The 22,429-nt window shown below is 41.8% G+C and overlaps 5 protein-coding genes across 5 annotated transcripts; 3 read left to right on the plus strand and 2 right to left on the minus strand.

Annotated features, from left to right (window-relative positions):
* Window positions 1-7,912: 7,912 nt before the first annotated feature.
* On the plus strand, window positions 7,913-12,734 carry ONS95_007251 (uncharacterized protein). The gene is made up of 7 exons (XM_058500751.1): window positions 7,913-8,773; window positions 8,819-8,886; window positions 8,941-9,111; window positions 9,165-9,189; window positions 9,243-9,809; window positions 9,884-11,847; window positions 11,924-12,734. Exons 1-7 carry the CDS (start codon window positions 8,364-8,366, stop codon window positions 12,301-12,303), a joined length of 3,585 nt encoding a protein of 1,194 aa, XP_058349568.1. The 5' UTR covers window positions 7,913-8,363; the 3' UTR covers window positions 12,304-12,734.
* Window positions 12,735-12,955: 221 nt separating this feature from the next.
* ONS95_007252 (uncharacterized protein) lies at window positions 12,956-15,178 on the minus strand (the record flags this gene model as incomplete). The annotated part of the gene is made up of 3 exons (XM_058500752.1): window positions 14,194-15,178; window positions 13,728-14,140; window positions 12,956-13,674 (listed from the first exon to the last, which is right to left on the minus strand). The coding sequence occupies exons 1-3, from the start codon at window positions 14,388-14,390 to the stop codon at window positions 12,956-12,958; spliced, it is 1,329 nt and encodes a 442-aa protein (XP_058349569.1). The 5' UTR covers window positions 14,391-15,178.
* Window positions 15,179-15,322: 144 nt separating this feature from the next.
* Window positions 15,323-17,460, plus strand: ONS95_007253 (uncharacterized protein; the record flags this gene model as incomplete). The annotated part of the gene is made up of 4 exons (XM_058500753.1): window positions 15,323-16,621; window positions 16,792-16,933; window positions 16,987-17,257; window positions 17,435-17,460. The coding sequence occupies exons 2-4, from the start codon at window positions 16,838-16,840 to the stop codon at window positions 17,458-17,460; spliced, it is 393 nt and encodes a 130-aa protein (XP_058349570.1). The 5' UTR covers window positions 15,323-16,621; window positions 16,792-16,837.
* A 390-nt stretch (window positions 17,461-17,850) lies between these two features.
* ONS95_007254 (uncharacterized protein) lies at window positions 17,851-20,327 on the plus strand. The gene is made up of 6 exons (XM_058500754.1): window positions 17,851-18,168; window positions 18,218-18,312; window positions 18,367-18,448; window positions 18,508-18,894; window positions 18,945-19,371; window positions 19,422-20,327. Exons 2-6 carry the CDS (start codon window positions 18,247-18,249, stop codon window positions 19,891-19,893), a joined length of 1,434 nt encoding a protein of 477 aa, XP_058349571.1. The 5' UTR covers window positions 17,851-18,168; window positions 18,218-18,246; the 3' UTR covers window positions 19,894-20,327.
* A 261-nt stretch (window positions 20,328-20,588) lies between these two features.
* Window positions 20,589-21,907, minus strand: ONS95_007255 (uncharacterized protein; the record flags this gene model as incomplete). Its single annotated transcript, XM_058500755.1, has 2 exons — window positions 20,589-21,248; window positions 21,296-21,907. 2 exons carry the CDS (start codon window positions 21,905-21,907, stop codon window positions 20,589-20,591), a joined length of 1,272 nt encoding a protein of 423 aa, XP_058349572.1.
* Between the last annotated feature and the right edge of the window lie 522 nt (window positions 21,908-22,429).

Genomic DNA, 22,429 nt, shown 5'->3' on the forward strand with positions numbered 1-22,429 from the left:
TCGCTACTACTCGTATAGTAAAAAAGAAGACTATAAGTTATTAATTTAAAGATTCCGATATAATTAGTATTATAAGAAATCGTTAGAACTATACTAATACTTATAAAATAAGCCCGTAGCTGCTATAGCTCCCCTGCCGCCGCTACTCTACTACTACTACTATTACTATTATTACTACTAGTACTAGTACTAACTCCTACTCGCCGCCCTGCTATAGTAGGAGCTATCCGTGCTATACCTTATAGCTACTATATTTATAGTAATTTATAAGGTACGCTAGGCGACCCCTGTTATAATAAAAAGATAGCTTCGCGCTGTTTTTATTATTATAAAAATAATAAATCGGGTTATATCACTGCCCTTACTTATATCGCTGAACTTTTCGCCGGCTACTTAGTAGCCCGGGCTCTCCTAGAGGGCATACGTATAAGTGTTTCCTTATATTATAGTATTAGAATAATAAAGTATTAAGGTATTAATATTAAAGTACTAAGTAAAGCTAACTTTATAATATATATAAGCTCTTATAGTTCGCTAGGCCGCTATTCGGAAAGCCTTAGAAGCTAAGGAGAATAAGGATAAAGATAAGGATAAGATCTATACCGCTATCTATAAGTTATAATAGTAGTCTTACAGATTTCAGATATTATTTAACTATTAATATTAGCTGCTACCCCTACCCCCGCCTCTACTCTCTATAGAAAGACCGCTATTCTTTCTCCCTGCCCTGTTTTTAGCGCTATAGGAATAAGCTCTAGCTCTATAGGAGCTACTATTATCGCTCTTATAGCGCGTTTAGCCTTATATGCCTCTGCTTTAGCAGAGGTTAATATTATAGCTAGCGCTACCTAGCAGTTAATTAACTTTCTCCTCTCTTCTTAGTAAGCGATATAAGCTTTATAACCTTTAAGTAGTAGCTTAGGAACGTTACCCTTTTATTATAGTTTAAGCTAATATATTAGTATAGCTTTATAACTTAGAAATTGTAGCTTAGGATTAGGTCCCTTACTCTTCGTGTTATTTTAGCGTAGCTTTATAACCCTAAAGTAGTAGCTTAAGATCAGGTCTTATAATTCTACTTCTTCTCTTCTCTCTAATAGCGTTTAAGAACTATAAATATAAAGTAAAAGAAACGTAATAAAAGAAAGTATCTATATAGATTATATAGCTTAAGTAAGCTTCTTAATATTAGCTTAAGAGTCTTAAAAGTTTAAAAGAGCAATAAATACTTTAAACTTCTGCTTTAGTAGGTTTTTAGTTAAGCTATTAGCTAGTATATTATTTATCAGGAGATACGTTACCTAAAAACTCCTCTTTTTATACTCCTATTATAGTTATATATTCTATATATTAATATATTAAAGTTTCATCGAGATTCACTAGTTCTTTTTAACTATTAGCTGAATTATCTATTTATTATTATAGAATATATTCCACGGAGCTCCTATATTAAGCCTTAGCTCTTTAAAGAACCTTTAAAGTACTATTACCTCCTTAGTAGTCTATTCTATACTAAGAAGCTCTGCCTTAGTTATTAAAGTAGTAATAGTATCTTATCAGGAGGCTTTCTAAATAATAGCTCCTTTAAATAGTATAATTAGGAATCCTTAGGAGGAATAATACGATTTAGTGTTATTTATAAAAGATATATCTAAGGTAATAAGAAAGTATATCTCTCTATTCTTCTAACTATAGATAATAGCTAGGAATCTTAAGCTAAATAGATATTATATAATCTAATTAACTGCCTCTAAGTATAGCGCGCTTAGGTTAGTAAGGAAGTGTAATAATTAAGAGGCTATAAAAGCGATATCTAGCTAGAGTATAATAGCTATATATAGTACTAACTTAACCTTCTCTTAATATTCCTTAATTTACTTAAAAGTTACTATATTAAGGTTCTTAACTAGCTTATAGTATAAGAGAAGCGTACTAAGGTACTTCCTATCTACTATATTAAACTTCTAAGCTATCTTCTTAATATAGATATCGTATAAGAGAGATACTATCTTTTTTTCCTTATTCTATATTACTCGTACTTCTAAGAACTATTTTATATCTCCTAGGACTATTAGCTTATACGCCTTATATAATCTATCTATAATTATCTAGCTTTCTTTAGTATATCTAATATAATATAAGACCTGAATATTATTAATATAAAATACTATAAAGATAGTCTTATACTAGTTTATAAAGATATATAGCTCCTCCGTAAGTAAAGATAAGTCTAGCTTACTAAGTGTCTTTATAAAGTCGCTATACTAGAGTATAGGTAAGTCCCTTAAGCTATAAAGCGCTTAGTTAATTTCTACTATTATTCCTAGTCTTTTCTAGCTTTCCGGAGGGAAATATAAGATTAAGGCGCTTCTCTTATCTCTTTTTATATTAATAAAGGCGTTAATTATATTAAACTGCTTCACTTCTAAGTCGAATTAAGCTACTAGTGCTATTATAACTTAGAATAACCTCGCTATAAGTATAGCTATATAAGTTAAGAATATTATAGAGTTATCTTATATATTACCTTATATTATAATCCGAGACTTATAACACTTAAGCTATCTTATAGAATCTACCTTATAAGTAAATACCTACTTTAAGGGAATTAGTAAGATAGCTATATCTTCCCTAGGAATTAGTCTCTAATAGTCTTAAGCTTCTAAGTTTAATATCTCCCTTTCTATATTAGCTTTAAACTACTTGCTATATAAGTGACTCTCTAGCTCCCTTTAGTTCTTAAGTAGCTTCGAGAGCTTCCCTTAATATTAGTTTTATAAGTTAGAAGCTCCTACTTTTACTTAGATATCTAATATAGCACTTGAAACTACTACGTAAAGTATAATAATATTATAGCTATTAGCTTATATCAGAGTCTTACTATAGAAGGTCGTAGTAAACTCTTAAAGGCGCGAGTAGCTATCTTATCTTAAAGCTATTACTATAGAGTAATAGCTATATATAATAAGCTTTTTATATTCTCTCTAAGCTTCCTAAGTTACCTAGATTTAATTACGCTCTATTACTTACTACTATTAGCGGCTATTTCTAGCTACTTATAGAAACTTAGTCCTTATTACTTTAGGAGAAGCTTCTAGAAGCTTAGTAACCTATTACTTAAGGTCTTATAGCTATTAGCTAGGTAATATAACTTAAGGGTATATTTATTAGCGCGCCTCCTTAATACCTAGACTAGTATTATTACTACTTATAGTATCCCTCCGGTACTAAGGTAAGAGATAATTAGTCTCTATAGCTTTAGTATCTCTTAGGGCGTCTTAAGTTAACCTCTTATAAGGAGTTAAATCTCTACTACTATCAGTGAAGTTATTATTATAAAGGACTATATTATTACTCTCTACTCTTAAGGTCTAACTCTTATAAGGGGGTAATTTAGAGGTCTAAGGGAGCTCTAGCGAGTCAACTTCTATTAGCTCTTATACCTTTAGTACTACTCCCGAGCTTTATAGAAGCTCTATCGGAGTAATATCTATTAGTTCTAGTACCTCCTTAGTAACTAGTATAGTAGTCTTAATACTAACGTTAGTCTTAAATATAGCTTCGTTTAGTTTAGCTATATATTCCGCTATAACTATATTAGTAATATTACTAATACTATACTTTATATCTAGAGCGATAATATTCTCTTCTAGGTCCTTAATAAGCTCCCTTAGAGTAGAGGTAGGTTAGCTAACTTTCCTCTTTTTCTTAGGGGAATAGAACGTTATCTTATTAAACCGAATATTATATATAATTATTATATAGCGTAGCTAGGGCACTTAGATCCTATATAAGTTAGAAGTAATATAACTAACTAAGTATCTAACGTGCGCTCTAGGGCTAACTTTAAAGCCTCTATAATTCCTTCTAGCTTCTTTATTAGTTATAACTAGATATATACACGCCTTATATATATATACTTTACTTTAGTTAAGTCTTAAGTTAGTTAAGAGCTTCTTTACTATTAGTAGATTATACTACTAAAAATAGTTCTGAAACTATTCCTAGAGTACTTAATTTAGACTCCTTATCCCTTAGTATATAAGAGGACTTATATTATAAAAGTAGATTATTATATAATATACCTCTAAGTAAAGCTTCTCCGGTAAGTTCACCTGAATATATATCTTAATAGATTTAGTAATAATCTCTTATCTTACGCGCTTTATACTACTTATAAGTTCTTTAGTATATAGCAGGGGATTCTCTACCTCTATCCCTTCTCTTATAGTCTATTCCTTGTACTTTAATATACCTTAAATAGCTATAACTGAGGTGTTATTATTATACTAAATAATATAGATTAATAGTCTATATTAATACTTAGTCTAACGCTTAAAGTTCTCTAAGACTAGTATAATATAATTAGCTAACTTACTTAGTAATATATAGCTAAAGAGCTTCCTACTATACTTATTCTTAATAATAAGTAGTTAGCGAGTGCTATTATAACTTATATTAAAGTTGAATAAGTCCTAGAGGATTTAGTAGAATAGCCTAGCTATCTTATTCTCTAACTCCTATCTTAATATAATATTTCCGGTATATATAATAGTATAATCTTTATACTAGATTCTTAATACTCTATTAAATTATATATCTCTCCCTGCTTTAAGTAACGCCCGTAGAGTACTCTCTCCTAAATAGCTAGTACGTAAGTACTATAGTTATAGAGTTATAGAACGCTTCTTAAGTAATTAACTTAACGATTAGAAACCTTACTTATTTAAGCTACAACTTAGAGTCGGGTATATTATAATAAGTATACGTATTAAGGTCACTAGGTTATAGGAGTAACGAGAGTATCTAAAAGGCTTATATTTAAAGAAAGTTAAGTTAAACTTTCGAACTAGCTATCTAATAACTACACTTGTCTAAACCTCCCTGTATTATAAAGTAGTATCTTTCCTTAAGTATTATAGCCCGGTGTCTTTTAGTAATACCTTTAAGATAATATTAATATAAAAATTATAGACTATAGCGATATTATTAAGTGATAGGTCTTAAGTATTTAGATTATTTAGCTTAGCTAAGGAGTTCTTAAATACTTATTTCCCTCTGCTGACTACTAGAATTCATTATATTCTAGCTTTTATATAGTTATTATCAGTTAATCTCTTAAAGGAACCTAGAACTAGCTTATTCTCGTGATTAACTAAGTGCTAAGCGCTATAGTTATTAACTAAGGTACTCTCTAAAAGTATATAAGGAATATTAATAAAGTCCGCGGTATAGATTCTAAGTATCTCTTTAAGGTCTAAGAGCTTTAAATTAATAGTAGTTATATTAACGTTTCTAAGGTACTTCCCTTTAGCTTACTAAGATAATAGTTCTCAGTTCTTACTAAGCTTCTTCCTAGTAATCTAAGCTATAGAGATAGTAGTCTAACTTTCCTTAGAGATCTCTTAGTGTAATTCTATATACTTAGGTACTTAGATAGTCTTATAAATCCTCTTAATTTACTTATTATTTAGATAGATCTTATACTATTAGCTTAAAAGCTATTATAAGCGAAATAGAGTTTCTAGTACTTAATTAGAGGGTACTAGTATCTGATTCCATAGGGGCAATTAGTCTTCCTATCTTCTTAATTTAAATAAAAGCGATTCTAAGAGCTTCCGGAATAGTCTTACGAGCCTCTTATATTAGAATAACTACTTAGTATTAGTATAGTATAGAAACTATTAGCTCCCTTGCCTCTATTCTAGTAGTACTCCTCTATATTCGCTATAAACACTAGATCATACTCCTCTAGTGTTATACTATACTAATATCCTAAAGTGTTATCTCTTATAATATCAGTGAGTACTTAAGTAGCCTAAGTCTCTAATTAAACTAATACTACGTTTAAGAAAGCTTATATACTATATACTCCTTATATATCAGGAATATTATATACTCTTGTAAGACAGAAGTTCTTTTACTATAGCTTATACTATATACGAGGTTTAATTCGCGACTTCTTATCTTAATATATTAGTAGGCTAAGTATATTAGTGTAGTCCGAAATAACAGAGGTTAGTACTACTATATCTGAAGGTACTATATCACGCTTAATAGACCTAACTAGTACTTATAGTCCTACGGCGCTCTCAGCTGTATTATTATTAATTACGTTAGTTAGAATAGACTAGCTAATAGTACTATTTATCTAGTTAAAGAGGTTCTAAATACAGTTATTAAGCGCTATCTATTCAGCTAGCTTATTTAAGTACTCCCTTATTTAAGCTTCTTAGAGTACCTTAATATCTTTAAACTTAGCTTCTAAGGGCTTACTTATAGACGCCGGCGGTTCTATTATACTCTCTCTTTCCTTAGTAGTAGCGACGTTCTATTTCACTAGTAAATCTAGGTTAGCTTATATTAATAACGCTATCTACTTACTAAAGTAACTATTTATCTCCTCTCGTATAAAATCGTTAATACTCGGGAGATTCGGTTATTACTCGATAATATTTCTAATATTATTAGTATTAGGGTTAATAAATCTCTAGATTCCTTTAAGTTTAGTATAGTACTAGAAAGTCGTCTACTACTAGGGCTACTACTTTCTCTAATCGAGAGTATCACTCTTATGTTTAATTAACTTATCTTAAAAGTACGTTAATATATTAGAGAGGCTTTCTATAGAACTAATAGTATTGAGAGTATTTTAGGAAGTTCAAGGAAGTATTTAAAAGAGTTCTTTAAGTAGCGGTGTAAGTATCTCTTAATACTACTTATAACTCTACCTGTACTACGTAGTATACTTGTATAGTAGCTTAAACAAGCGAATATAGCTCTTAACTATCGTGTACTATAGGGAGGAGCTTTATATAGTATGAAAGTCTTGATTTATTAAGGTATTCTAGAGCTCCCCTATAAGAGGAAGCTCTAGGAGTTCTAGTTATATAAGCAGCCTCTAGTTAGCTGGAGCGCCTTATAGAGTGCCTCAGGTGCGTTAGGTGCACAACAGTTCTCCTTTCAATAGATTTTATACTTACTTACTTTAAGAAAGCTAAAGAGAGGTATTAAGATGACGTTAAGATATCTGCGATAGTTAATTTAGGATAGTAGAAAATAGATAAATATTATAGTAAAAGTAACGAATCTCTAGCTTACGCTATAGCTCTCTTATTAAATCCCGCACGTAAATAGTCGTATATCGAGAAGTTCTAAAGGCTCTCTTAGCAGGAGAAAGTAAAGGCAGCTGTTTAGAAGCTCTAGGATAACGAATATAAGCTAAAATCAACTATTCCGATTTCTCTGACGCTTTATACCTCTTTTATTAATAAGTTCAAGCTCTAGCTACGTTAGATCGATACGCCGACCCTTATTACAGACGAATATAACTAATATTATAAGATAGAGTGTATTTACAGCTATAATAACGCTATTAAGTAGTAGCTTAAGCCTATGTAATAAAAAGCCTTTTCAAACCTCTCTAGAATAGCTCTTAATATACTCTCACTTCTAGCGATATCTAGCGATCTAGAACGCGCGTTTTCTACGGTAAAAATCACTCTTTCGGATCATCGGAATAAGATAAGTATATATATAATTAAATATCTAGAGTGTTTAAAGTTATAGACTAGTCTAATTAAGTAGGAAATTGAAGCTAAAGATACGGAGGTTCGACGGAATACTCTTTTAAAAGGGCTAGGAGTAGAGGAAGTAACTAGAGACGTAGTAGAGGCAGATTTATAGGTAAGTTTATCCGTTCGTTCTTAGTAACGACCTCGTTCCGTTAGTTTATATACTTACAAAACGAACGGCGGTTCGTTATTAGGTATAGAAACGTTAGTTCGTTTAAAAGCCTTAAAACGACGTCGTTGAACGGCCGTTTAACTATCGACTACACTGATTTTGACATGAAATTCGCAAGTGCGAAACCTTCTGGCATAAGTATGTGCCGTGTCATAGCAAGCCTTTACTCGTAGGCAACAAGCATTGTTGTCTGGGAAGATAGGAGCTCTGTTTTGGTAGCTAGTCGTGACCGCTGTGTCTTCCACCGTTTCTACTCAGCTTATTATCTCCTTCATGCCCCATCTCTCCAACACTCCACTGAATTATCGACAAGATTGAAAAGCTGTCTCTGTCCATTGTACCAGTTCCAGTCTTTCCCAGTTCTTGCAACGGAACGGTCAGGCTGACATGAGTGGCGACATATTTTGCGAAATCAGCCCTGAAAGCGGATGCATCATGCAGCCTCGTCGATGAGAACTTAAGGTGCTGTTGGCTGAGTTCCGCGAGCTGCCATGGCCCAGCCGCAGCCACAATGTGACACTTCGCCCGATCCCAGGAGCGCGCTTTCTCACTCTTCTTCTCACTTGGTCCAGCCTTGATGAGCTATTTGAAAATCCAACGGCTACCTCGCAACCAGCATGGCAGAGGTTGCAATAGGTATCGTATCCCTTGGGATCCAGGTGTGTCAAGGTCTTCTAAAATATTACGGCTCTTGGAAAGATGGCCCCAAAGACGCGGCTACTATGTGTTCTTTCGTCGAGAGTCTATCGGAAACTTTAGTCCAGTTGGAGCAAACTTTAGCCAGAACTCCTGAAATCAGTGCAACGGTCATTAGTTGTATTGAAGCGTGCAGATCAAGCATCGAGAAATTAGACAAGAAATTGTCAAAAGTCCAGTCAGTATCGGACCCGGGAAAGATGAAAAGCAGAATCCATGACCAAGGACGACGGTTGCTCTATCCTTTTAGAGAAAGTACGCTGGCCAAGCTGAAGGAAATTGTAACGGACATTCGCTCGAACCTGGCTCTTGCTGTCGATACTACCCAGCTGTAAGTAAAGCAAAGCTCCACCCAGTGGATCTAACCTTGATTTAGCCAAACTTCTCTGAACATTTCCGGCCAGGTCCGTGACTTGGCAGCTTTCATCAAAGATCGTGATCGAGGTGAGCTGCGGTGACTTCCCTTCCAAAATTAACTCTAACGCCGTAATATTCCAGATCTCGAAAGTCGAGAGATAATCAATTGGCTGTCACCTCTAAGGTTCTATGAATGCCAGGTGGACACACTCAGTCAGCAAGAAGATGGGACTGGAGAATGGATCTTCGCATCGCCCGAATTCCAGAAATGGGTATCTGGATCAAGGAAGACTTTGTGGTGTTGGGGACAACGTGAGATTGATTACCTGCTTTGTTGCAATGGTCTCGAGCTGACAAGGTTGAAGCTGGTGCTGGCAAAACAGTCCTGGCGTATGCTTGCCTGATCGTATCTAATGCTTGAGAAGTTTGCTGAGAAGACACAGATCCTCGATCATAAACCGATTGGAAAGCCAACTTCTTTCCTCCACCGATGCTTTGGCGTACATATACTGCAGTTACAAAGACCGTTCCAGTCAGACACTGGTCGCTCTAGTTTCCAGTCTAGTCCAGCAAATTACCCGGAGTTGTACTTCTATACCCGAATCTGTGCGATCTCTCTATCAGCAACATCAATCCCGAAATACGAGACCAGCAGTGTCCGAATATTCCAACCTTCTTCGTGATCTAATCACCATATTTCCGCGCACCTATTTAGTTATTGATGCACTAGACGAATGCCAGGAAACCAATGAAGCTAGGAGCAAATTCATAAAATTGCTTCTAGACTTGCCCACCAACGTACACCTTCTATGTACCTCACGAAAACTTGGAGATATTACGGAGTCGTTCGCTTCAGCATCGTCTCTAGAGATCACGGGAAACAATAGCGATATCGAACTGTTCTTAACAGGTCAGATTTCAGGTAACAGAAGGTTACGCTCTTTCTGTGAAATATCCCCAGATCTGAAGCGTACAGTCCTTGGAAAGATTGTTAGCAATGCAACAGGAATGTATGTATTCTTTCTGATAGTCTTGGCTTCTCACAGAAAATCCGCAATGCAGAATCATCACTGATAAGTACAAGGTTCTTGCTGGCGAAACTCCATATCCAATCACTGAAGACAAAAACGAGCTCACGGCAGGTCAGAAAGGCCCTTGAAAGACTTCCTGCCAAGCTTAGCACTGTTTATCATGACGCCATCCAGAGAATAAGAGGGCAGCATGAAGAGGAAGCACAACTTGCTATGAGACTGCTAGCTTGGATCACCCATTCTTACAGACCTCTGAAAATCGAAGAGCTTCAACAAGCTATGGCTGTGATGGACTTCGAACCCGACGACAAGTCTATCAGCGAAGAGGACCTCCCTACGGAATCCATGATGATCACCGTCTGTGGAGGGCTAGCCGTAGTTGACCCAAGGAGTCGAATCGTGCGTTTAGTCCACTACACAACAGAAGAGTACTTCGACACGTATCGCGAAGAATTGTTCCCTGACGCTCGCGTGGAAATTGCGCGATCATGCGTTCGTTATCTCTCAATGGATACCTTCTCTCAAGGAGTATGTCGGAGGTATGAAGATATGAAGCGGCAAAGGGAAAAATACAAACTGTTGAAATATGCGTCGATAAACTGGGGGAAACATGCGTCAGGTTATGTGGAGGTCAAAATCAAAGACGAAATTCTGGCTCTTCTGAAAGATGCCGCCCTGTTGTCAACGCTGAATCATACCATCTACAATTCTAAAGATGATATTGCCGGATTAGGACTTTTAACTGCAGCTCGCTATGACCTTGTTGCGATAGTCGATGCACTGCTGACATCTGGAATCAACATCAATACGCGAGGAAAACGTGGACAAACCGCTGTTCACGAAGCCAGCTCAAATGGTCATGAGCAGATGGTCCAACTTCTGCTCGAGAAAGGGGCGAACTTACATCTAATGGACGACAATGGGAGCACACCACTGATCACAGCCGCCAGTAGCGGCCATGGGAGCATTATTCACCTGCTTTTGAACCTAGAACTTGAGTCCTATTCTGGCTGGCCATCGCCAAGGAAGGATGTTTACGTGGTGGATCATGACCATGAGACAGCTTTACACAAAGCAGTACACCAAGGGTCCGAGCCAATTGCCTCATTGCTTCTGGATAATGGGGCTTATATACATGGTAGAAATATCAGAGGGGAGACACCACTCTTTCTCGCCGTCGAAAATGGAAGTCTTGGTATTGTAAAGTTGCTCCTGGAGAAGGGATCTGCGGTCGATACAAGGGATTCTGCGAAGAGAACGCCTCTTCGAAACGCTGTTCTGTACGGAGACGAAGCGCTCACACAAGTCTTGTGCGACTACGGTGCAGATATTTCAGCCGAGGCAGAGGACGGGCTATCACCCCTTCATGTTGCCCTCAAAGGAGGGCAGTGGCGAGTTATCAAGCTACTACTGACTGCCGAATCGAACTTTCCCTTGAATATCCCTACTGCTCTTCACATGGCTGCTAAATCTGGGTATTTGGAGGGAGCAAAAGCACTGCTTGATAATGGGGCGGACATAGCCTCTCGTGATATCGAGGGAGGCACAATTCTGTTCTGCGCGGCAAAGTCTGATCATCTGGAATTGATGGAACTTTTTGTTGCATACAACGGAGATCTTGAAGCAAAGGATGGGATGGGAAGGACAGCGCTGTATATAGCTGCACGGCAAGACTGGCCAGGCATTCAATCGCTCATTTCAGTTGGAGCAACAACTGATACTCAGGATATCACAGGCAACAGTCCGCTTTCCGAAGCAATTCTTGGAAGTCGACATCAATCAATTATCGAGTCATTGTTGCAGCATCGAAATCCAAGGATACTAAACCATAGTGAAATGGCTTCTCTGCATCAATATGTAGACCGAGCTTCAGGTTGGGTGCATCCAATTTTCAAATCCTTGATAGAAAATGATGTGCAGATCAACGATACAGAGCTCTTCACGAAAGCCTTTCTTCAGACAGTGAGGCAATCCCTTCCACATGGCGTGGCGTTCTTCTTGGAAGTTGGTGTACCTGGTAAGGCATGCTCCTATCATGGCATATCGTACCCACGCAATGGGTATGATAGCGTACTTGACTGACATAGTAGCAGACATTGAGGCCAGGGACAGAGAAGGAAAGACAGCGCTCCAGATTGCAGCGAGTTGGAACAGTGCGGAAAATCAGGAGATCATCAAATCATTGATCGAAAACGGCGCCGATATCGAAGCAGTTGATGTTCAGAGTCGGACCTTCAAGTTCAGTGAGACATGTCTCCATATCAAACCTGAGTGCGGGACAGACATACCCATCAGAACTGTGTTGAAGGAACAGCATATCAAATCGCTCAGGACAAGAGCATCATCCGGACTCACCACTCCAAATCCTCAGTCGATATCTGTCATCGAGGAAACTGAGCATAGAGGCAGAAACATCACGACTCTCCCATCAACACATCTGAGTTTTGCCAGGCAATTGGGATTGGATTTTTGATGTATGTGGAGTTTACATTCAGTATCAAAGGGCAACTACCCCCGGACTGGTTTGTTGCATGTGGCATTTGCAAGGCGAGGAATAGCTTTCAGTCACCAAGATATATATCTAACACAAGAGATATCGCTGTCTTGGACTTCATACCAAGCGGGCTGGGTTGGTGTCGTCTCGTCCTTCCCGCCGAAGTGGGTACTCTAAGCGGGACCCACTAACCTTGAGTTGACGTCTAACCTCCCTCAAGAAATACTGAAATGTCAAACAGTGCCTTAAATTTTTGGCTGTATATGATATGTTTCAAGTTTTGGTTTCCTTCGGGTTATGTAGACGCAGATGTATGTCGAGGAGAAGCTTGAGTGCGATCCCGAGATGACTTCCCATGCCCATTACTTGAGACAATGATTATCGCAGGCAATAAGCCAGAACTAACACAACTTGCAGATCATAAAGATTTCTTTCATTTTCTGACGCCAACACCGTCCATGATAGCGAAGAGCCACAAATCTATTTGAGTCCATTGCAGGAAATCTGCAAGAAAAAGCTCGCGTGCACTTTTTGTCCTTTTTGTACCCTGCCCCCAACATCTAAACTTTTGGGACCAACGCGACTCCATATGTTCAAGCAAGCCACACCATGCTAACCCCTCAACACAATCTCAAACTCGGGAAACGGCTAGACCAAGGATACTTCCCGCGACAAGACCAGTTACCAAAGTCATGCCCATGAAAGCACCTGCTTCCTCCCTATCCTCTTCTGGCACCCAGACAGGCACTCCCATCATGCTTGCACCCGATAGCCATCCGTGAGTGACACCGAAGAGAAATTGTACACATATCAGGTAGAACCAATCTCCTGCGAACGAGCCTCGCTCATCGATGTTGCACATCAAGTACATCGGAATGAACCCTATCCGTGCGAGCGACAATACGAAAATCAGAAATGGTCGTCTAATCAAGAAGCGAGAAGAGACGGCTACGAGCGACCCGAGAAAGTCACCGATGTTCCAGAGGACGATTGAGAGTGGGATGAAGGCTTCTGGTCGTAGGAGGGTCGGTGCTACATCTTTCGATACCACAGACGTAATTTTCGTGACGAATACTGAGGATACGGAGGAGATGCAAAGGCAGGAGAAGTTAGCTAGTGCTGGCCATTTGAGCGTTAATGACCACCGTGTCCAGACAGAGGTCATCTCGTATGCTTTGAATGGTGGTCGAGCTCCGCTGCGGGGAATCAAGAATGCTAGGGCTCCTAAAGATGCAAGGCCGACCAGAAGTGCAGAGAAGAAATATCCTATTGTGAGGGAGGACATTTGCGAATGTCCTGAGACATCTGCCTCGAAATATGCGGTAGGAAATGCGAGGGCTGAGATGATCTCTGGAGGACATTAGCAAAATAGAAGCTTTTGAGTTTGTGATGCAGATTCGTACCTATGCTCGAAGGAATGAAGCCTGCCAGGGCTTCTCCAGTCATGACAGCAGGAGCATACTCAGTACGGCCGAATCCTGCGGCAAATGCAAATGCTGCATTTTGACTAAGACCATTCGCCATGCCAGTCATCACCACCATGACCAGTGTGAATGGATAGTAGATCTCCGCCTTCACGTGGAATACTTCGAATGCGGATATCATGAGTAGTGTCGCCACAGCTACATAACCACATAGAGCTCTCCGGAGTCGATGCGTATATATGGGCTGTTCTCGCTGTCTATTCAAGTAGACTGTTGTGAGAAACATCGTTGTGGCGAAGAAGACCAGGTAAGAGGCTTGGAAGTATCGGAGTATTGTGGCGTTTTCTGCAAACCGGCGCTGAAAGTACGGGGCGGCCTGAATAATCATGGACCTTGAAGATTGTTAGAACAAGAAATACTTTTCGGATATTTGTGTCCATCTTACCAAATCCACATCATCGGTAAGCCCATCACGAAGAACGCAAAGTATTCCGACAACGAGAATACCCTCGTGTCGCCCTTCACCGCCTCAAATCTGTCCAGATCCTCATCGTCCTTGATCTCTATCTCCTCAGCCAGGAGAGCCCTATGTTCAAAGAAGTTGGCCTCATCATCACGCCGCGATCCCAATTCCCTATCCATCCTCGTTGTCCTGTGTCGATATCGGGTGGTTGAGGAAATTGTTGAAAGGGATATATGCGTGTCTCACGATATCGATAGACGAGTGCACGGCCCTCGTGTTTAATCTTGTGTGCAACGGAATGGAGCAGCACAAACAGCGACTGTTATATCAGACTTCGTCGAACATGTAAAGCCCTGTATTCACACAATTTCTGTTGGGAAGGTGGTGGAGAAAAACCACCTTGAGACTTCTTCCAGGTGGTGTGTAGTGAATCAGAACTCCTTCGGTGAATTCGTTTCTTAGCAGGAGAAGACACATACCAATGGGGCTTCTGAGAAGCGGCTTTTGAGAAATGAATAACGGAAAACATCTCGGGATTGACCACGAGTGGTGTCTTTCCTCTCATTGAAGCAGAAAGGGTAGGAGTGGAGTATGAGCAGTGCCTGCCGTGTCAGAAACAGCACATCCAGAATTGAATTTCTCTTGCGGAACGGAAGATAAGAAACTGCCACGAATTGAACGCTCATTCAGTATGCTGACTAGTGGAGGGTGTTGTCATGTAATACTCGACGTGTTGTCCATCTGATGGGCAGACTGGTTCGGCGAATTTGCCATCCCTGACCCCAGCATTCCAGAACTTGAACCAGGTGAGGATATAACAACAGCTAGTCCGCCTTGCGAACTTTGCTGCGTATCATGAATCGTGACAGAATGCACCCACTTATATGTAGAGAAAATACAAATCAGGTGCTTTCAGAGTGGGGTATAATTACATGATGTCGGATGACACGACTCAGCGTGCCACGTACATGAGAGCGCAAACTCAACACCAATACAATAGTACGACAGCGAAAGACATAAGAAAGCAAGAAATGATAATGATTGAACTTGAAATAGTCATACATGGTGCAAAGTTGATAGAGAACTACCTAGGGAATCAATCGCCACGAAGAAAAAAAATCTGAGGCCCTTCTGAGTCACGTGTTTGTCCGCTGGTGGATCAAAAACTGGAGCAAGTTTCCCTCCACATCCACTCTCTGAAAGACCATATCAGACTGGTACAATGCTAATCAATCATTCAATCACGAAAACATGATCCAGTGCAGAGTCGACTCTCAGAAGGCCTTACCCTCGATCATGGATGAAATTGTGAGAGCGAGAAGCAGTGCCCTCTCTTTATCCCTCAACTCAGCCTGTGCCCCCACATGAATTCAGCGTCCTGTTGCCTGAAAGACCTGCCCCATCGGCCACCTCCATTTACTCAGTTTTGCGGATATCGGACGCCTTGTTTTTCTGTGTAATGCGATTTGGAATTTTGTGAGTCTGTAGGGTTTGCGTTTAGTGGCGCCATCTCACCGAGCAGAGGATGCGTGGCGGAATGAATCCATTGGATGTGTTTATGATCGATGGCTTCCGTGTTAAGTGCGGTACATATTTACAGCGGCTAGTGCCTGTATGGACAGGAGAGCACATAACAATCAGAAGGAAGAATTCTCTATGGCACTATCACTGGATGACACAGTTACAAGGAATTTCTGAGATGACAGCTCATCATTGAAGAAGTCTTGGTCAATTATCTTCATCAGTTGTTTCAGAAGAGTAAAGGGCCCTGACTGGAAGAGGAAGGAGTTTTCATCCACGAGGCTGGGAGACACATGTCAAATGGCGACATCCTGCATTGCTCGAAGCTTGTACCTTGGGGTTTCTGACCCAATGTGCAAAAGTGATAGAGGGGAGAATTCTCGCGCGCTATTATCCCGGTGTACACTAAATGGCCGGTCCAATGGAAGGCTTCACGAGGAGCTTGAAGAAGGTTGGAAATCACCGTTCTAGACATCGCACATCGCCGAGCGATGCCCCTGGACCCTGGAAGAATTACCTTCATACCAGATTTACTTTTGCCGGCTGCAAAGTTACATCCAACTTTCGCTTCTTTGGATATTTCCCTGGATTTTCTCTGTTTGTTCTGGGCAGGTCGAGAGACTTACGAGCAAGCGGCTTTTATCGGAGAATGAGGGGCATCTCTTGAAACTCGTCATTCTCGACATTCCTACTCCGAGGTCCTCTAGATCTATGGTGTTGATCAGCGAAGCATCCTTACAACCGTACAAGGAATAATCAACCAGTGAGGACAGTCCCCGCAGATGATAGAGGAAATTCTCAGCCGCGCATCTACGAGGTGTCTGTCTGGAAGAGGTGTGACTCCCCCCACTGTCCAGCTGTCCCACCTTAAGCCGATATAAGCGATCGAGTAAGTGCTCTTTGATGGTTTATCTCACGGGCACCTCATCTGGCGTCTTCCTACTTCAGAATTCCTCGCCGTCTCTACACAATACTGCAAGCAAGGCTTTCTTGTGTCAGTATCCCGTGCAACCCAAGCCTCGGCTCGTAAGTTCCCTAGACTGACGCGGCCTATTCCAGCTCTAAGTTACCATCCATCCTTATTATCAAACTCTGAGCTTCCACGATGTCTTCTGAATCGCCACTGAAGGGCTCGTCACCTGTTCAGATGTCGATTCCAACACGAGAGAAGTCTATCACCAGGAGGGACGAGCTTGACAGTGTGAGTTCATTTGATTTCTCTACTTGTGAGCTCCCTGCTCACATTAACTCCAGGAAAACTCATCGGACATTTCCGATCAATCTTCTGTCAAGAGCTCCTCGTCGTCTGCAACATCAAGAGCATCGTCCCCAGAACCAAAACCTGCTTCGCTTCTAGGCGAATTACCTGAACCAGTAGCAGAGTTCTTCTCTACTGTCACACTCGGCACGTTCCCACCATCGACTGAACGAAAGGTGCAACCTTGGAGAGAGTTATGGCAAGGACCGGTAGAGCCATCTCCTGATGGCAAGCTGTTAGTTGCATGTCCCGAGAAGTCTGTCTATGGTATGTTCTCGTGCCCAGTTCATCATGTCTTTAGCAGTTTCAGTAATCTTCGGTTTCCAAAAGACGAACTCGAATTCTATCCTAGAAAGAGTATTCGGCCATGAATAAGAAGGAGTCATTTTGCATACTTCAACGCCCAAATCAATTCTGTGACAACTGCTGACACAATCTCTACAGGAAGCAATAACCTAGGGGGATATTGAAACGAGGCGTAGTGAGTCGTGGGAAGCTGGATGAAGAACTGGCAGGTGGGCACGATTGCATTTACGAAAGGGTTTATCAACATGAGGCATGGATTTTGTACATTCACTTTGATGCCTCCTGGCAAATCGGTCTCTGCTAACTAGGTATCAACACATTTTGGGTTTCACAGTCTCCTAGAAGATTCAAAATGTACACGTGTATGCGAGAGCCTTGTCATCGCCTCGGGGGAAAGTCGAGACACTGTGACCATGAGGCTGAGTGGTTCTCTGATGGTTAGGTATCAAGGCTGAGTTGTCACTTGGTCTTACTTGATAGCATTACGATCAAGGATGCAATGCATGATGCCCAAAGTATGTAGCTGTGGCTATCACCTGGACAATTTGGTGGGGGGCGGCAGTGTCTCGTTCGACAGCATCTCCCTCACCTGCATGACCCCGCACAGCCTTCTTATTCGACCAAGGCTGCAAGATAGGCTGACTTCCACAAGGCAATTCTAACCGGGCTGAGACCAGGTCTCTTATCTTTACGAATACACCGCTCTGACAACCTGATCAATGCTCGACCTACTGCATGCACAGCACTGCCGCAAGTCTCTGAAAAGCCGGCGGGTTTTCGTTGTTCGCTTCCGAGAAAGTATCCAGGCTCACGTTCCTACCCAACAGTTTCATGCCCTGCCACGAGGCGGACTTTCAAAAAAGTCGAGAAGAGTATAAGACTTCATTCTCGGAAGTTTAGTCAGATGTTGATGTCTTGCAGATTAATCGCAAGATTGTAAACTGTTCAGAATGCTGACCGATATTGAACTTGGTGAGAGGAGGGTGGACAGGAGAGTGTCGTTTATTGATCGGATGGTGAGTTCTACAGAACACCGATTTCCAGAAAATACCAACTAATTTTTCTGTTAGACACCAACAAGAGGCTCAAAAACATCTCCGCGGACTAACACATTCGCTACAATCGCCGGCGCAAGAGATCGGACTGTAGAAGGTCAGTTCATCAGTTTATTTCCGTTGGCGTTGTTGCGACTGCTCATCTAACGAACGTAGCGTCCCTCTCAGCACTCACGGATGACGAAAGACAACGACAAGATTGCCTCTTAGCTCTGATCGTAGGAGACAATCTCATCAAAGGTTCGCTGGCAGATGCATGCATATGGTATTCGAGATTTCTGCGGCACAAACTCATAAGTCACTGGCATCTACTGGCACCAACACTTGTCGGCCTGGATGATGACTCGACTGGACCGAGACAAGGGGACCTCGTTGTAGCCTTTAACTTCGCAATCACAGTCGCGCGACTGCTGAAAACACAATCGAATCTGGCACTTGCCGAAATTGTTGATGGGTTGGAAAACGAGCAGCAGTTGAAACAGCAATTAGACTCGGAGCGTGCGCTACACAACCAGGCAGTATTTGCGGTAACAGGATGGCTAAGTAGGGCCTCCTCTTCTAATATACCAAACCCATAGCTAACATCTACCTAGCCATGATTTATGAAGCTGTAAACAAGCCCGAAGCAGACAAGTTGGAAATAACCAGGACGAGCACTGCCTCGTCTGGCCGAACACACCCCTTGACAACAAGAAAAATCCGAAGTCACTCTCAAGGGTTTGATCACGTCGATCGGTCTCTGGAGTATTTACTTTCCAAATTTGGGGACCTCATCCCTGGACCCAAAGTATCCAGTCTGGCGGAACTGGGTGAGGCGACTGAATTGGCATCGGAGGCAATCAATGTCCAAACTCTGTGTTTCCATCATCTCAACACGGTAGTCGAAATCAAGATTGAATGGGTCACATCACATGCATTGCACTTGGAATTCGACAGTGGGAGAAAGACCCTCAAGCTATTCCAATACCCCTCCTTCGCTCGACTGATGAGCGAAGCGGAGAAAAATGGATTGTTATCGAAGTAAGGAACCGCTCACAGCTCTCTAAGACGATCTCTAACTTGGCAACCAGAATCTTCAACGACCACGCCGCCGCAAATTGTGAGGATGTTCAGACACCAGAGGTCCCAGCATCCGAGTACTTCGAAGAAATCCTGCTCTCATACCGCCTGATCTTCGGCCTCGACGAGAAATCCTGGCGATCCTTTTCACGAATCATGACTGCGATGGAAGAGCAAGAAGTGCCTGGCGATCTTCCATTCGTTTGGGATCCACTGCTCCAGGTTCTCTGCGGCAAGAGTGCCACCTCCGAAGAAGCGCAGCGCATCTATGATGACATCGAAGCCAGCGAGCCAGCGAAGACATATCCTTACACCGAATTTCCATTCTTCAGCAAGCGACTCATTGCGCTACAAGACTTCGTCAAACAACATCAGCCACAGAATGTCAGGTCTCTTCTCAACGATAAACGGGATGTTGCTGCGTGGTACACGCTGTGGAGTAATCAGGTATGCCACCTTTTACTCTCCCTTGAACCTCTTTGAAGCCAGCACTAACTCTTGGCTCACAGCTTCTTGTCTTCTTCGCAACCTTCACCATTTTCTTGATGGTACTCTCTCTTATATTCCAGATATGGCAAGTCATGCTTGCGAAACAGCAGTTGGACCAGGGAAGTCATTAGGCTGTTCCTCTGCCTCTTTAGCGATCTTGGGGGTCCACTTTCAGGGCATGCTCGCTTCAACACAGCGCTCGGTTGGCGAGTCCCTAGCGTGAAATCCCTGTAATGACAGGGCCCGGTATCCTGTAAGGTGGAGCTGGGATTTTCCACTCTGATGTCTGGTCCATGACATGATTCTCCGACAATAACTTCGGGTTTGATTTTGGGGTTATGTAAGGGCGACGAATCTATTGTTCTTTGTACAGAACCTAAACTAGCATAAAATGATGATTGGGAGGTTAATAAAAGTCATATCTTATCACGTCTTCTTCAGCGCTATCTCCTACCTGATTCTAGTAGATGTTGGCACTATGGCAATCGTGATAAATACATGACTGACCAAAGATTACAGTCAAATAATGAACCCCTGATAATTGTCATGGGTTTTTATTGGAACAAGGCAATGGTCCCTTGAAACAACACCCGACTGATAGATCAAGTCATTCATGCCTAAGGAGGGTAGACTTAGATAATATACAAAAAAAAAGATTCAGCGTTGCTAGATAATTTCTCGTATGAGATCTACTTTGTCTTGTAAGTGCTTCCAATCTCGCCCCACTTGATCTCGCTAAATTCAACCGCAACATCAGGTTGAATCGTCTTGATAAACTCGGGATTCCCCTCAGTGCTGTTGCAAGGTCCAGCACCACTCGCTTTACCGTCTAACCAATCCATAAATCCACCAACGTCCCACCAAACAGCGAAAGCAAGGACCATACCCCTCGACATAGCTTCTCCCATCTCCGCCATGCCACCAAGCTCGGTGAACCGTCTGGTTCCGCCAGGGTTCTCCTCGCAGAATGCATCATCGATGTAGTTTTTGGCCACTCTGTTAGGAAGGTTGACCAAGGTGTTCGAGATGATCTTTCCGTCCTGGATGTACTTTCGCTGAATTTGCTTCAAGACACCGTTCTCTGCGGGGAAAGAGGTGACAACGGTGAATGGGCGTTTGGTATCAACTTCAGCCCCGGCCTGTTCGCCGTAGAAGTCTGGCTGCCCGACAGCGTTAGGGTTGAAGCCGCATCCCCATTTGTCGCAGACACCTTCGAAGCCGCATTCATCACCTGTGCATTGGTAGATGGATGAGATGTTGCAAGGATGGGGAACAAGAGCTGTGGAGCGTCTGTTTGCTTCCCAAATATCAAGCTCGTTGCAGCAGGCACCCTTGCCCTCGATATTACCCTTCGTTCGGTTAGCATGGCTTGATGATTTGGAAGTGAAATACTCACGACACCATCGACGAATGGGAATGTGTAACATTGGGCATCGCAGTATCCATTACCGAGCTCAGCACCCCCTTTGTTAAGCGAGCTCTTGCCGCCGTACTTGTTCATCTCGGACATGTACAGAGCACCGTTCATGCCACAAGGAAGCTTTGAAACATCGACATTGAATGAAAACTCATTGCCAGTCAGCTTGATCATGTCGTACTTGTGTTGATCGCTGTCCATGAGGTATGCTCTTGGACTGATCGTGGATAGGTCATCTCTCAACATATCCAGGTAGAGACTGCTGCCCTTTGTCTTTACGCCGTATTGCGAGTAGTCGGATATGGCATCAATGACACAGTTCTTGTTACAGGTCTTCGCATCCGGGCAGACAGTCTTGTTGGGTGCTGATCCCCAGTCACCGCAGCCTAGACTCGGGTTGTCTTTCTGATAGATAGGGTGCATAGCAGAGTCCAGAACGATGTAGGAAGTCTGCTTCTTGCACCCACTCCGCTTGGTGCAGGTGTAGGTATCGAGCTTTGGATGGACTTCTCGGCCCTTACCAAGTGACTGAGCAGCCACATGGTTCAGGCAAAGGAGCAGCGAAGCGAAAAGGGGTAAGGTGCGAGTCATCTTGAGCGACAATCGGTAAGAGATGCTTGAGATGGTGCCATTCCCATAATTTTGAGAGATGGAGAAGGACTTTTAAACAAATTTCCAGCCATGAGATCTGGTCCACGGGCCGGATTAACATCAGCAAGAATTACATTCTTCTGATATATTCTCATCACATGGCTGCGACTTCAACGTTTGCTACCCGTCAGTCCAATCGGGTATCTCATGTCAAGCCAGGAACCATCACATCGTCCCGCCATGCATGCTTGGAACCAAATGCCATTGGAGGAATAAAGAACTCGAATATATAAAGGGGCAAATCTAGGGACTTAGGATGAGGTCTAGAAGATTAGGTCTTGGGGATTCAGGGTCGCGGGGAGGCGCCAAGAGACTGGGGACGGAGGACTCGTTCGGGACCCTCTGTTCCTCAACTTGGCCCAATTTGTACGGTCGAGGAGACCGATGTGCCGTTCAATAACAATAGATCACAGAGAACAAGAACACTCACATTTTATCAGGCGACTTGGCTCAACTCGTACC

The sequence above is a fragment of the Cadophora gregata genome, assembly GCF_030347475.1.
Source record: "Cadophora gregata isolate MNR1 chromosome Unknown scaffold_19, whole genome shotgun sequence".
Taxonomy (NCBI): Eukaryota; Fungi; Ascomycota; class Leotiomycetes; order Helotiales; family Ploettnerulaceae; genus Cadophora; species Cadophora gregata.

Coding starts and splice junctions, on each gene's coding strand:
- ONS95_007251 (XM_058500751.1), top strand. CDS start 8,364: ATGGCAGAGGTTGCAATAGGTATCGTATCCCTTGGGATCCAGGTGTGT. Junction 9,112..9,164: donor TTTGTGGTGTTGGGGACAAC/GTGAGATTGATT, acceptor ACAAGGTTGAAG/CTGGTGCTGGCAAAACAGTC. Junction 9,810..9,883: donor GTTAGCAATGCAACAGGAAT/GTATGTATTCTT, acceptor GATAAGTACAAG/GTTCTTGCTGGCGAAACTCC.
- ONS95_007254 (XM_058500754.1), top strand. CDS start 18,247: ATGCTGACCGATATTGAACTTGGTGAGAGGAGGGTGGACAGGAGAGTG. Junction 18,449..18,507: donor AAGAGATCGGACTGTAGAAG/GTCAGTTCATCA, acceptor TAACGAACGTAG/CGTCCCTCTCAGCACTCACG. Junction 18,895..18,944: donor TGCGGTAACAGGATGGCTAA/GTAGGGCCTCCT, acceptor ACATCTACCTAG/CCATGATTTATGAAGCTGTA.